Source organism: Neurospora tetrasperma (genome assembly GCF_000213175.1).
Source record: "Neurospora tetrasperma FGSC 2508 unplaced genomic scaffold NEUTE1scaffold_4, whole genome shotgun sequence".
Taxonomy (NCBI): Eukaryota; Fungi; Ascomycota; class Sordariomycetes; order Sordariales; family Sordariaceae; genus Neurospora; species Neurospora tetrasperma.
In genome coordinates, this window is record NW_009799102.1 from 998,786 (window position 1) to 1,011,843 (window position 13,058).

A 13,058-nucleotide genomic window follows, 5' to 3' on the forward strand; every position below is an offset into this window, starting at 1 on the left:
GACCTGTGCTTGGCCACGGCTATTACCACTTGACAAATCCAAAAGCCGAGAGATGACACAGATGTAAGCCCAAATTCGGACCGGCCAAGGCCAGCCATGAGGGAATTATCCGGGGTAATCCGGGGTGATTCGCGATCGACGTCACTTTTCCCGGATCTCACAACGTCGGGGGCCTTTTTCCTTGGGTGTCGGCGGCTTTGAAGGTGGTGATCGTTGTGCTTATCGAGCCTGATTCAGGCTGTCGCTCCGTGTGTGCAGCGGGACTACTGTGTAACGTTGTGGTGAGATTGCTGATCGGCAAAGAAGCAGCCAGGTTGGGTGGTAAAAGTCAAGCTTTGCGAGGCCTCGGAATGCCTTCATTGGTAACATGACGTCGATCGTCCGGGGAACAGAAAGAAAAAAAAGTTGGAGAAAGTCAGCAAAAAGTCTGGGGTTTGGGGTTTGGGGGAGGGTGGGGGTCAACTGGGGACCTATGCTACCCTACACGGGGTTAAGCACGGCAATAACACATGGGCGTGTGATCGCAACCTGATTCTGTTAAGGCGCTGCTGCTTGATCTAACCCAATCCGGCAACATGTTTTGACTTGGTTTCCCCCTTGTTTTGTCCATGACTCGTTCAATTCATGCTCATCACTTGTGACACGGTTGAAATAACCAGATTTGTTTGTTTGTTTGTTTTTTGGACAGACGCCTTTTGTATTCCTAGATTCCTACGTTTACTTCCTCGTGAGATTCCTACGCAACACCAAACCAAGGGGCAGCCACTGTCGTGTCAGGCTGCACGCGCCACGCAGCCCCCCCTCCTCCTCCTACCAATCCCCAAAAATCCAACACTTCCATCCCCATATCCCATTCCTCAATCCATCCCCAACTTCCCCCTAAAAAGGCGGTCCACTCTGCCAAGTAACAGCCTTGAACGGATACCAAGGTCCCTCATCAGCCCTCACCCCATACCTTCCTCCATGTCCCCCATACCCTCCATACCCTCCATACCCACCACCACCACCGTGATAAACAGGATAAGGCTGCGGCACCGGCACATGCACAGGCACATGCACCGGATACGGCGCCGGAACATTGACCCTCACAGGCACCTCGACCGGAACTCGAACGGGGACTTTGTAAGGAACTTCGACGCGAACAGGCACTTCGACTTCGACTTCGCGGATCTCGCGCACGGGGATCTCGTGGTAGATGGGGACTTCGCGGTAGATGCGTTCCGGACGGGTCTTTGCGGGACCACAGCCGGGTCGGGGACGGGGTCGGTAAGTGGCTTTGGGTTTGGGTTTGGACGAGTGGCAGATTTGTTGACTGCTGGCGGGAGGGTGGCATGTTGGAGCTGGAGCTGGATGAGGTGATGGGAACGAAATGGCTGGGTGGCCGGGTGGCAGATGGGGGTAGTACGTTGTTGGCTTTGGCTTGGGTGGTTTACATTTTGCAACAACGGGTGTTTTGGGTCGTGGTCGTGAATGGCAGGATGTCGGAATTGGGTGCGGCGGGAATAGGCAGCTATAGTCTTCGAACTTGGTGTGACATTTGGTGACGGCTGGCGGTCTCTTGCAGGAGAGGGCGGCCGAAGAACGCTTTCTTTTGGGGTGCTTGGTTCCAGAGGTGAAGTGCACGTGGAGATTGTCGGGTTTGCGGTCTTGGGATGACGATGAGGTTTGGGGATTATCTGATGGGCGACGACGACGGGACCTTGATCTGGATCTGGATCGGGACCGGACCACGGTAGTCACTCGTTGAATTCCGGGTGATGCACCCTGGGATGTGCTCCGGATTTCCACTCGGCTTGAGGAACGTCGCTCCATGCTTCGTCCTCGCTCCGCATCAGCATCGTCATCGCTACCGCCGCCTCTTAGTCGATATCCTTGATACTCGGCTCTCCTTCGTTCCCGGACTCTGTCTTGATTAGATCGTCTCTGCCTTTGTGCCCTTTCCTCCCTCAGTCTCTCTAGCGAGTCGCTTCGATCTACCACCCGCCCCGGTGTCCCAAACTCAGCTGCCATCAGAGCCCGTCTCACTCTTGCTTCCATCGCGGTGTCCATAAACTCTGGGAAGAGAGATCTGTCTAGATGGCCGGGTAGCAACCCTTCTCCTCCTCTTGCTCCCCACCTATTCAGGTTGTCCATCGGCGCGGTGATCTGATTACTCCTGAATACATTCGAGAGGAACTGATGCTGGCTATCAGGGTAGCTGAGGATCAACTTGATCAGGAACTCGGCAAAACCTCTGGGTGTGAGGCATGGAGATGGCAAAGCGGCGGTGGTCCGCGGTAGAGTGCGAAGACGGTATTCAACGTCGAGGTCGTCATAAAGTCTTTGGACCCGAGTTATGGATTCATCACTGGTCTCATTTCTGAAGACATCTAATGCGCAAGGTCAGTAACTCATCAACATAGCCCACGAAACTCTCTATCCACTGTCAAACAATCGCCAACAGGGCGGGGATAGACACTCACCCCAATACCTCCACTCCTCGTCTTCCCTCGGCCCCATCATATAATACCTATCGAAAAACCTCCTCATCCTCCTCGGGCTGATGAGATCCTCTCTGTCCAACATCGTCGACCGGCCCCCAGGCATCTCACGAACCTAAGCAATCCTCGACGTTAGCACATTTACCGTATCAACCCGGCGCCTTCTCAACAACCTAACCCCCAATAACCAAGTCAAGAAGAAAAAAAAAAAGTAAAACTCACAACCCATCTCCCCAAAGCCGCCAACACCTCCCTCAACCTCTCCGTCGGCCTCTCCTCCGCATCAAACAACACCCCCCACGCCGCCCTAGGCATTTCGTCTGCGTCTGCGTCTACGTCTACGTCTTGGTATGCAGTGGTGGTAGTCACAGTAGTAGTGTTGTCGTCTTCGTCGTCGTCGTCAAAGCCCCGAAAATCTCTTCCTGCGCGCAGCCCGTTGCTGTTACTAGTGATGGTCCTGATGGCGATTCTCAATCTTCTGTCATTCACTTCGTCTTCGTTGTCGTCTTCGTCCTCTCCAACTCGCTCTTCCTCCCGCCGGAATCGTACCCTTTGAAAAGGCTGCCGAAGAAGAGCAGGGGACGGAGAGCGGTTTGGGTGGCGGATGAGTAGTCTCGGAGCAGGGAACCGTCTCGGAGCAGGGACGTATCTTGGGGCGGGGAGGTATCGGATACGACCGACTGGTGGGAAACCTAGAAAAGCTGGTGGTGGAGGAACTGGTGGCGGGGGTGGTGGTGATGGCGTACGGTTACGGTTACGGTTGGGGTAGAAATGGCGGACTCCGTGGTATAAGGTTACGCGGGTTTTTGTTCGCGGTTCCCTTGACCTTGATCTTGATCTTGACCTGATCCTGTCTCTTTCCTCCCTTCCGCCGCGTGGGCCCGCGATGTTGTATGCCAGGTCGTCGTCGTTGCCAAGGATGTCGAAGTCGTCGTCGTTACCGTCGAACGAGAAGGCGGTGGACAGGTATGATGACGATGATGGTGATGGAGGTAAGAAGGAAGAAGAGGAAGAGGAAGCGGAAGAAGAGAAATACTCAAAAGCAGATGGAGGGTCAGGTTCCTCGAAACTAACTCTTCTCCTCACTCTCAGTCTTAGTCTCGGTATCGCGTTTGGGATCGGGATTGGGGAAGACGGTCTAAATCTGGGTGAAGCTGTTCTAGATCCTGTACGAGACCCACGAGGAGGAGACCGAGCGTGGATGATGTCCAAAAAGCGATTTGGGTCGTTGCGGTGGATAGTGGTCCTTCTACCAAAGCCAGAGCCGGACATGATTGGAAAAGAGAGAAGAAAAGGAAAGGATCAGAACAACAAAAAGAGAAAGAGTACAAGAGGCACCAAAAAAAAAAAAAAAGGCAAACTTCCTGTGTCGGGAAGTGACCTGTGGGATTTTGCTTTTGTTTGGCTGGGTCCAGTCTTGGTTCCCGAGGAAAAAGGGGGGGCTGTGTATTGTGTGTTGTGTGTGTTGCGTGTGTGTGTGTTCCTGTGTCGAGGCGGGCCGATGAAAGACTATGTTTGTCACTACACAGCTTCAAGTCAGTCAGCCTTTGCACAACCCTCTTAGTCGGTGAGGTGGTGGGTGATAACTGCGGCTCAAACAGCACCACCAGCACTTGGAGAAATGGTGTTCTTTTCTGTTGAGTTGGAATGTTGTCTGTATGTTGTATGTTGTTCCGTGACGTGGTTGGTGTTTCTGGACATACCTCAAGTGTGTTTGTGGTTGGATGTTGAGGTTGTATTGTGTTGTGTATTGTGGTTCACGAAGGCAGGCGTGTTACGATTTTCTCTTGTGGTAGCTGCAAAGTGTTTTCCAGATCTGTATGTTTCTTCTTCTCTTTGACAGTAGAGAAATGGGAAAAGAAGAGATGGTTTGATGTTTAAATCCCTTTGCCCGCATCATTTTCCACTACCAAGCGTTGATCATGAAGAAGCCCAAAGAGATCATGACAAAATCGCCGTTTAGATACAGATGCATCACTCCCAGTAACTCGCTTTGAGAGAAGCATAAACCGACAAAAAACATTTACAGCCCGCTCCAACACTCATGGTAGGCTGGTGAGCAGGATGCACTTACACGACAGCAGCTGGCTAATGTATGGCTTATCGTCTGGCCGGTGACACATCTGTTTGCCATGGCTTCAAAGGACTAAGAGAGCAACACGACTGAAGGAATTCTATCAGTATCATGGAAAGGCGAATGTGCTGAGCCACATATGTACACGTCGTTAGTATGGCAGAAACTTTGTGCTATCCATCATGCCGCCTACCACGCCTTACCCATGAGACATCTTCCCGAACTCCGAGAGAGCTCTGCCTGTCAATTTGACCCCTTTGTTTGTTCTTTTCTGTGCACCGTTGTGCTACTGTTCGTCCGTGGTCACTCTTGAGGGACCATACTTACATGCCTATAGGACTGATTGGCGGGCTTAACTCAACGACCGCCTTGTCGTTCAAGAAATGGAATGACCTCAAGTGTCTCGCCATCTCGGTTTCACCACGCTGTATTCATCTTCAAGCAAGTACCGCAATTGTTGTGATGATCTGCCTTTACCATGGAGAAAGGTTAATCGAAGCTGGCAAGATGTTGTCAACCAGGATTTCGAGAATGCTGTCATGCATAAATATCAACGCTGGCATTTCTCGCATAAACTCTATCGCTACCTTGGGCGTTTTCCTCCTTTACCAAGATGACTATGTATGACTCCGCGACCATCTCGCTGAATATAGAATCTCTCATAGCAAGAGAAACGCAAAAACGTAAGATCCAGCTGGACTATTGACCATATTTCCGTTGTCAATCAAGAAAATCCTTTCCTCAACGACCCTTGTTTCGACACTCCCATTTTCTTCCAAGACTGGCAACGCCAATCAACTGAACCTGAACCAGCGTATATGATCTGGCATTTCCCATTTTGGGTACGGATAGGATGCGATCTTACAGCTCGTCCTCAGACTCGCCATCAAAAGAGTACGCATCATTGTCGTAATCATCCTCGCCATCTCTGAGGTAACGAGGGACTTCGGGCAATGTTTTGCGACCGGGCTAATGACAAAGAAGAAAATTGATGTTAGAAAACTTACAGCAAGACTATTCGGGTATGACTTACCAGCTTGACCCAATTACCCGACAGAGACTCCTTAATGCGATCAACCCTCCACGACTCCTCAGCTTCGAAAAACTCCGTAACAGTCGTGTGATCGGCAATGAGCTTGCGCTGAGCGGTTGGACGGTCGTTGTTCTCTTCGTCATCGTCTGGGGCAGCAGCAACCGAACCTGAATCTTCGGGGCCGAGAGTGGATTGTCCGTCAGTCAAGAGAGCGTCACTCGGGACATAACCTGCATTGCTTGAGGTCGAAACCGCAGTGTAGCTGTCGGAAAAGAAATCCTGAGCGCGCCAGGCATTGACACTGGGAGAGGAGCTATCTTGGTTCAACCGGGCCGCCAAAGCGCTGGTGGCGGCAAAGCCATTCTCGCTGCGCATATGGGGCGGTTGATTCTGGCTGCTGTAACCTGTACCGGCCTCCGAATACCTCGAAGAGTAAACAGACTGGCTGCCAGTGATAGCACCCGAGACAGTGCTTCCGGCACCATAGGCAGCAGAGAGAACAGACTGATCGTCGCGGTAGAGGGAATCATCATCATCCTCCTCGTCCTCGTCTTCATAAGCCAGAGCAGCAACCAATCTGGCCTTGCGGCGGAGGCGAGCGCGAGCAAGCTCCTCCTTCTCTGCAGTGGTCAAAAGAGTGTTTGGAGCAGGAACAGTAGCATGAGGCTGGAGGTATAGCTGATGCTGAGTGCAATCAATGCACTTGTAGGTGCGCAGCCTTCTGGAATTCTTGCTGAACTTCTCCAAGGGCAAAATACGCATGCAGCTGCCCTGGCATTGCTGGTCCCTAGGATCATGTCCTGAATGGGCTTTGCACGAGATGAAGGAGTTGTACGCTGTGACTGCTTTGTTGGAACGGCGCATGTTCTCGTACTCTCTAAGTCTCTTGGGGTTGAAAGCAGAGCGGTCCTGCCACTCCTTGCCGTTCATGCATCGGATCCTGTTGGTGAGCTTAGCATCATATCCAGGACGTACTGGGGAGATGTACTGTGGGAACATACTGCCCAGTCTTGCCTTGATTGTTCGCACTGGTGGGAAGGGTATGGTCAGCTAAAGCAATTTCACTTCTGCCTTACGAGTTGCCGGAGAGGGCTAAAAGCTTACGTCGAAGCTGCTCCAGGTCTGGCCTGGAAAGCCGGGCTCTGCACAGGAGGCGCCGACATCGTGGGCTTGTCGAGTCAGCGAGGTGAAGCTTGAACGCTTTGTGAGCAATAGCACACCTGTGTTGCTCCGTAGATGGAGGCGTGTAGTAATAACAATAGGGCGTGGACGGCAGCTGACGTCGGCGACAGTGGCCGTTTAAGACTCGTGGTCAAGATAATAATGAGAGAAGAGGAGAGGAGGAGGTTGAGGGGAGAAGGGTTAAAATAGAAGTTCGAGTAACCCCCATCTGTTTGCTTGGTGAGGCGGCAGGCACGAGGACAACGATAAACTTCGTTGTTGTTATGGGACGGAAACCTGGAAATGGCGCGAAAAGGTGACTGCCCACTGTACCTACAAACACAGCTGCACTTGAATGAGCTGAGGGTTCTTGTGGGAATTTTGTGGGAAAGACACGATTGGTGATGGGGGAGGAAGGAACGGTGGACCATCGTACCTGCATATTCAGTCCCGGTTTCTGCTGGGTACAGTAGTCTCCTTGCAATTGGAGGTGACTTCCTTGGCTTTCTGGATAAAGCATGCTCTGGAGTTGAGGGAAGAACCGCAACTGCGGATGGGAACTGAGGACTGACAAAACTACATGATCAGATTGCCAATCCCATGACTGGCCTCGAGCAACGTGTCTCGACAGCATTTATTATCATGTTGGCCTTTCTCTAAGCTCAAGTTGTTATCAATCACAACATTCAGTTCTGCTGAGAGCTAAAAGTCTTGTTGTTCGCGGTCTTGAAATCACTTCAGTTGGGACCCAACACATATCTCCCACTATATGTCATCTCGGATAAAGACTGTGAAAATAGTGAAGGATCGACGCAATGTGTACTTTCATTCATCGTCTTGGAACAGCAGAATCACGCTGGAGAGTAAACGCAGAGTGTCTGCTTACCGGAGACACTCCACTTCCTGCAGAATAGGTGCATTGGATGGTCGAGTATCATGTCCTTCCTCGAGGGAGTGCAAATGGCTCCGAACTAATACCTGCAACTCTAGACCAAGGCAAACGGACCAGCATTGTACAAATAATCAAAGAGACCAAAAGACGGAAATTCAGTCTGACATTCTATTTAGCTTTTCGCATGATATAGATGCTTTCACAGAAAGGGAATAGTCAGGAGTGTCAAGAAGGCATCAGCCGATGTTTCAATGAGTGACATCTTGGGCTCTATCCTGCCAAGACTGAAAACGACAGACATCTGCTGTCAAAGACACTCGTTATTTCCAGGAGAAAAGAACCGCGTCAAAGAAGAAAGACGACCGAGTTTGAGCGACAGTTCGTTCAACTACCCACTAGAGATAGGACAAGTGAGACATGTTGGAGAGTCAACACTCCGAAAGGACAATCAGACGTGAAAGAAAGAGCAGGTCACGAACTAGCCGTTATGCATAGGGGATATACCATTGAGAGAGATATCAAGCCCTCTGTATCAGATACCCGCCTTCACCACGGACTCCACAACTCCGAGTTTACCCCTTCCGGCCAAAAGCCCAAAATATGGGATGTTGACCAGTTCGGTAAACCCCCGAGTGGCGCATCGGAAGCGAACGACCGGCTCGGAAGAAAAACGCGAGGGTTGATCAGGTCAACCCCTACGACCGAGCACCTCAGGCTACCGTACAAGTCCAAAGGGACCGCACCGGGTCTGTTTCTCAAGCCAGGGAGAAAGTTGACAAGGTTAGTACCTCCACCCTATTCCGTATCACCCGTCCGCCCAGCCGGGCCGGTAGCCAGGCGAGGAAGTCCAGAGCCTCTCCCGCGATGATCCGCAATATCAATGTCTCACTCTTCTTGACTAGCTTTACCTGTTCTGTCAAAGGATAAATGTCATAATCCAATGCCCAACCGGTGCCCAGTCCCCAGCCTCCAAATAGCTGAAATTGATCAACTTTAGGGGTTTATAATTTGCCACCGTCTGACGACCATTCAGTCTGATTCAAAGAAACACAATCCTGTTTTTTTTCTTCATCACAAAACTGCAGTAACTGTCGACTCTTCATCACCGTAGCAACTCTCGTATAAACCGGAACCTAGACCCTCGGATCAACAAGAGGCGAAGCTAGCTACTAGTTACACTAACGGACGGAACTTTCCCGCATTAACCCTGTGACGTGAGTGAGGAGATCCTACTTAAGCGCACGCACCACCCAGCACCCACAAGAAAACTCGCTCGTCAATCGCTTTCGTTCATCATCAAACATGATCCACGGCCCCGGAGCCACGGCACTCAGTTTTGCACGTCCTAACGTCTAGACTCCTTTTTTTGAAGGTGTCTTACCGGTCGGCATACCAATATGCTTAGCATTACAGCAGAGTAGTGTAGTGTAGTGTGAAACCCCAAAAGTAAAAGAAGAGGAGGAACGTCCGGATCAGTACCTAGTCAGTGGTCACGAACTCCATCAGAGCAGTCCATCAGGCCCCCTTGTCATTGACCTTGTCGTTAAAAGTGGTTCACGTGATCATCGCCGACCATGGCCCCCGGCCCATGCCAGTCACTTTTTAAAATGATGGATGTTTTGCAGGTCTTAAATGGACTGACAGAGCCCTGTCCAACAGTGTGAACGTGGTCAGTCGGTTGGTGTTCTGTCTGTGTCTGTCTGTCGCGTGCAGTTCTTTCTCTTCATGGAAAGCTGCCGGGCGCCGCGGTCCCGGATTCAATCCAATCAATCCCGTCACTAATCCCAATCCTCCCAGTGCCCCCCCTGAGAGGGAGCCATCCAAGTCACGTTCCAAGACGTCCTCTGCCTCTGCCCGTCGACTGGCGTAGCTCGCATGGGGTTGGATGCATGGCAGCCGTTGGCCAGCTGCCAGGTCGCATAGGGGCCCAGTGGATCCGTTCAAATGGCGTGCGCTCATGGGGTGGAACCATAACGGCACTAACTCCTGCAAGTGCTCGGTGCTGCAGATGCAGCTAGTGCAAGCCGCCGGGAGGGCTTTGGAAGGAAAGCTGGGGCGGGGAACTTGTTGAAAGGTGCAAAAATCGAAAAAAAGGAGAAGAACGCTTCGAAAAGAACAAGTTGACGATGATACTCACCATTCCGGCTCTTGTTAGCCGGCTAGGGACTTTTGCGTAGGGGAAGGTGTTGTTGTTGCGCACAATACGATCTCGTCCGTCCGTCCAACTGCGAGCGACACTGAGTGATGGGGGAGCGCTTCTTGTGTTGAGTGTGCGTGACAATAATGTGACAGACAGTCACAGCTTTCACACTTGATGTTACACGTACCACTTATGTGTTCGAAACCCGCGAAAAAAAAGAGACGGACGTCACTGGCCCTCACTTGTCATTCACAACGGAGAATAGAGAAGCGCTTTGGGGCTGTACTGGCGGGTTAGGTGTGTGTGCAAATATGTGAAGACTCTCGGGAGCCGGCGTCAGCACATGACGGCGGCCGTACATCCGAGGCTTACATAGGTAGGCACACCAATGTCGAAACAACCATAGTATCAACTTTCTCACACATGCCAGTATTTTTTTCTTGTTGGTGTAGTTATCACATGCTGATATGACTATCACTGCTGGGCAGGTGACAGCCAATGCCAGATGGTAATAATCAACCAGAGCTTTTAATAGTGCAGCAAGGAGATCTAAATTCCTGTTCCCATCCTGGTTCGCATAAATTTCCTCCACGTTTCATGTTTTGTCAAGAAATGGGAAGATGACCAGGAGACGTAGCATTCGATACTGTGATCGTTCACTACCTAGAGATACATATTCACATGGATCCTTCTTCCTTATTTACCACAATATGCCACAATCTGATGGCGCTTCGATTTGCGGTTTCAAGGGATACATCGGATGGGACAGAATCCAGAAAGAAGCGTGTTTGATATCAGGAAAGCTTTCCACATCTGATGGTACCGTTAGCCGTGAGTGTAGTTCTTCAGTGGTATGGTGTTGACTTCAAGACCCATCTCTACCTAGAGGCACTAACAAAGCGGTTGTCGGGTGTCGACAAGGAAATTGTTTGTTGTATAGTTTACTCGGGTTCGGTCTATTTTTAAGATTTAACTTGAGTTCTAGTCGTGGTCGTCTCGGTTGATGCCCCCGCGGAGGGATTCGCGTACGGGGCGCAACAATCCTCCTCAGTCACTTTGCGCCTTGGGGCAATTTCGCGGCATGCGCAATGGCTGGGTGGGGAGAATGTAGAAACTGCGCAGTCGCGGAAGACCCGGCTGGGGCGGAAAACTTTATAGATCATCGTAGTTTTTGCTTTTCCCCTTGTCGAAATGCTGATGTACGGCCATGTTACTGCGAATCTGTGATACCAGCCTGTGGCAACGACTCAGCCCCTGCGCTCATCTTTGCTGATGCTTGAAATGCAGAGATAACCATGTGGTGATGTCCAGGTTTACACGGACCATTATCGCAATTTGGTATACACTACACTAGACGTAGTATTGGCTGTGTGCTGAAAGGTTATCCTGCTGTGTGACCCCCCTGTAGCTCGACAGATCGTCCATTGAAATGTCCCCACGGCACTGGGCGAGCTGGGCTGCGATTTCACCCTCAAGCCCATCATACACTTGTCGAATCTGTGGCAAGAGATGTACATCCTCTGCTCAGGTGTGGTAGCGAAGCAAGAACTTCGGCTTGGTTGAAGAAATCAGAAACGATGACATGTAGTGTAGTTCTGGCGATCAAGCAAGTCGGTTTGATGCTCATGATGAAACGGGGCAGCGATGGGTTAAGTGGCGTGAGCACAAACTACAGCCAGGCACCAGATGATTATGATATGTATCTCGTACCCAGTGGCTGGGTAATAATTCGCTCCTCAAGCTGGAGGGATGGGTGTATCGTTGATATTTTAGGTGTAGCACCGTGGACGAGGCATGGTCGCTGGAATCTTTGGCCGGATTACAAGGCCGCCGTGGAAGCGTGGGTGCGGTGCCAGGAGCCAGGCTCCCAGGCACAAGAGGCAAACACGGGTCCAGAGTAATGAGATCTGCAAGACACCGGGCCCTTGAGATTGAGCGGATGAAAAGGTTCATCAACTGTTGGTTCTATTTTGACCCTCGGCTGTTCCCCAGAATTTCCGAGCCGCTGTTCAGCACCTGGGAGAATGGGAACCGGTAACCGTGTGAAATGGCCCTGCTTGTTGATTTGATGATCCAGAAATGGGAAGGCTTTCAGTGCGGGAGCTGGTTGGCGAAGGCTGAGTATCGACATATATATGTTGATTGGAGCGGCCATCGGATTGAAGTGGGGTGGACATATCTTCTTGGTGGTGGAAAAGCCTATGACGCCTCTGTCATTACCTTACCGAGCTTATCCCCGGCTGTCAGCAATCCCGTGAGGTTCGACCTATGAGAAGGCTGAGGGAGCTGATGAACGTCATTGCTTGATGCGATTTTGACAGCGAAGCAAAGGCACGACGACTTTGCTCGACCAGTTCTTGAATGACTCGATCGTCCAATCTGCGCAACTGGAACACGACGAGCGAGAGGGATTGTCAGGGCCAAGCAAAGTGGGAATTTGGAGCAGGACGAGCGGTTCCAGGTTGGAGAGAACTGGAAATGAAGTGGAGAGATGTGAAGGTCCCGCCAATGGAAGCTAAAAATTGGCACTCCGAGTTCGTCTAGGTTCTCAGTACTTTGGGTGCAATCTCACTCGCTGCCAATCTGGTGTGCAAATGTGTGCATCAGCAGCCTGTACCGATAACGCTAAAAGTTCTCTGTACGTGGGGTGGAACTCTTGTAATCACATTGGCCAATAGGATCTGAAAGCGGATGTGCCCCGAGTTCCAACGACTTTCACCACGGCCATCTTTTTAGCGAATCACTCGCTGGTCTCATGAACACAGCCTGCGATGCTTTGGACGCCAAAACCAAACGGCAGTGCAATGCTGGACAAAAGGTGGGAATAGTGCAGTGAAACATCTCAAAGAGGAAAGCGTGCCTGCGCATCTGTCTACAGGTCGGGGTGGGCATGCGTTGGAGTGCACCAACTTTGGCCATGGCGAGCTGCCCGTGGACAAAAGAGGGAACGAGCTGGGCTGAAGCATGGGATACAAAATCCCAACTGGTCGAAGGATGAGAGCTAGAAGAAGAAGGCTGCGGCTGCGGCGCCAGAGAGCGATATATCGAGCGGGGAAGCTTTATGTTCCGATATCGTGATACAGCAGACTTCCCCTTCAGGTGGTCTTCAATGTTCCCGTCCGGTTCTACATCTTGACCTCCCAGTGGGTCTTTGAGAGGTTCCAACGGCAATTCCCAAGCAGTGGGTTCGAGAGATCATGATGGCAACGTGACGGTATTCTAGAAAGATTTCCGAAGTTGGTTTTCTTCGGTTCTTCGGTTTCTTCCTGGAGGATTTT

General features: G+C 51.2%; 2 protein-coding genes across 2 annotated transcripts; both read right to left on the reverse strand.

The window, feature by feature from the left end:
• Positions 1–879: 879 nt before the first annotated feature.
• NEUTE1DRAFT_43942 (uncharacterized protein) lies at positions 880–3,752 on the reverse strand (the record flags this gene model as incomplete). The annotated part of the gene is made up of 3 exons (XM_009853267.1): positions 880–2,369; positions 2,463–2,595; positions 2,703–3,752. 3 exons carry the CDS (start codon positions 3,750–3,752, stop codon positions 880–882), a joined length of 2,673 nt encoding a protein of 890 aa, XP_009851569.1.
• Positions 3,753–5,415: 1,663 nt separating this feature from the next.
• Positions 5,416–6,750, reverse strand: NEUTE1DRAFT_101590 (uncharacterized protein; the record flags this gene model as incomplete). The annotated part of the gene is made up of 4 exons (XM_009853622.1): positions 5,416–5,523; positions 5,588–6,527; positions 6,589–6,615; positions 6,692–6,750. The coding sequence occupies 4 exons, from the start codon at positions 6,748–6,750 to the stop codon at positions 5,416–5,418; spliced, it is 1,134 nt and encodes a 377-aa protein (XP_009851924.1).
• Between the last annotated feature and the right edge of the window lie 6,308 nt (positions 6,751–13,058).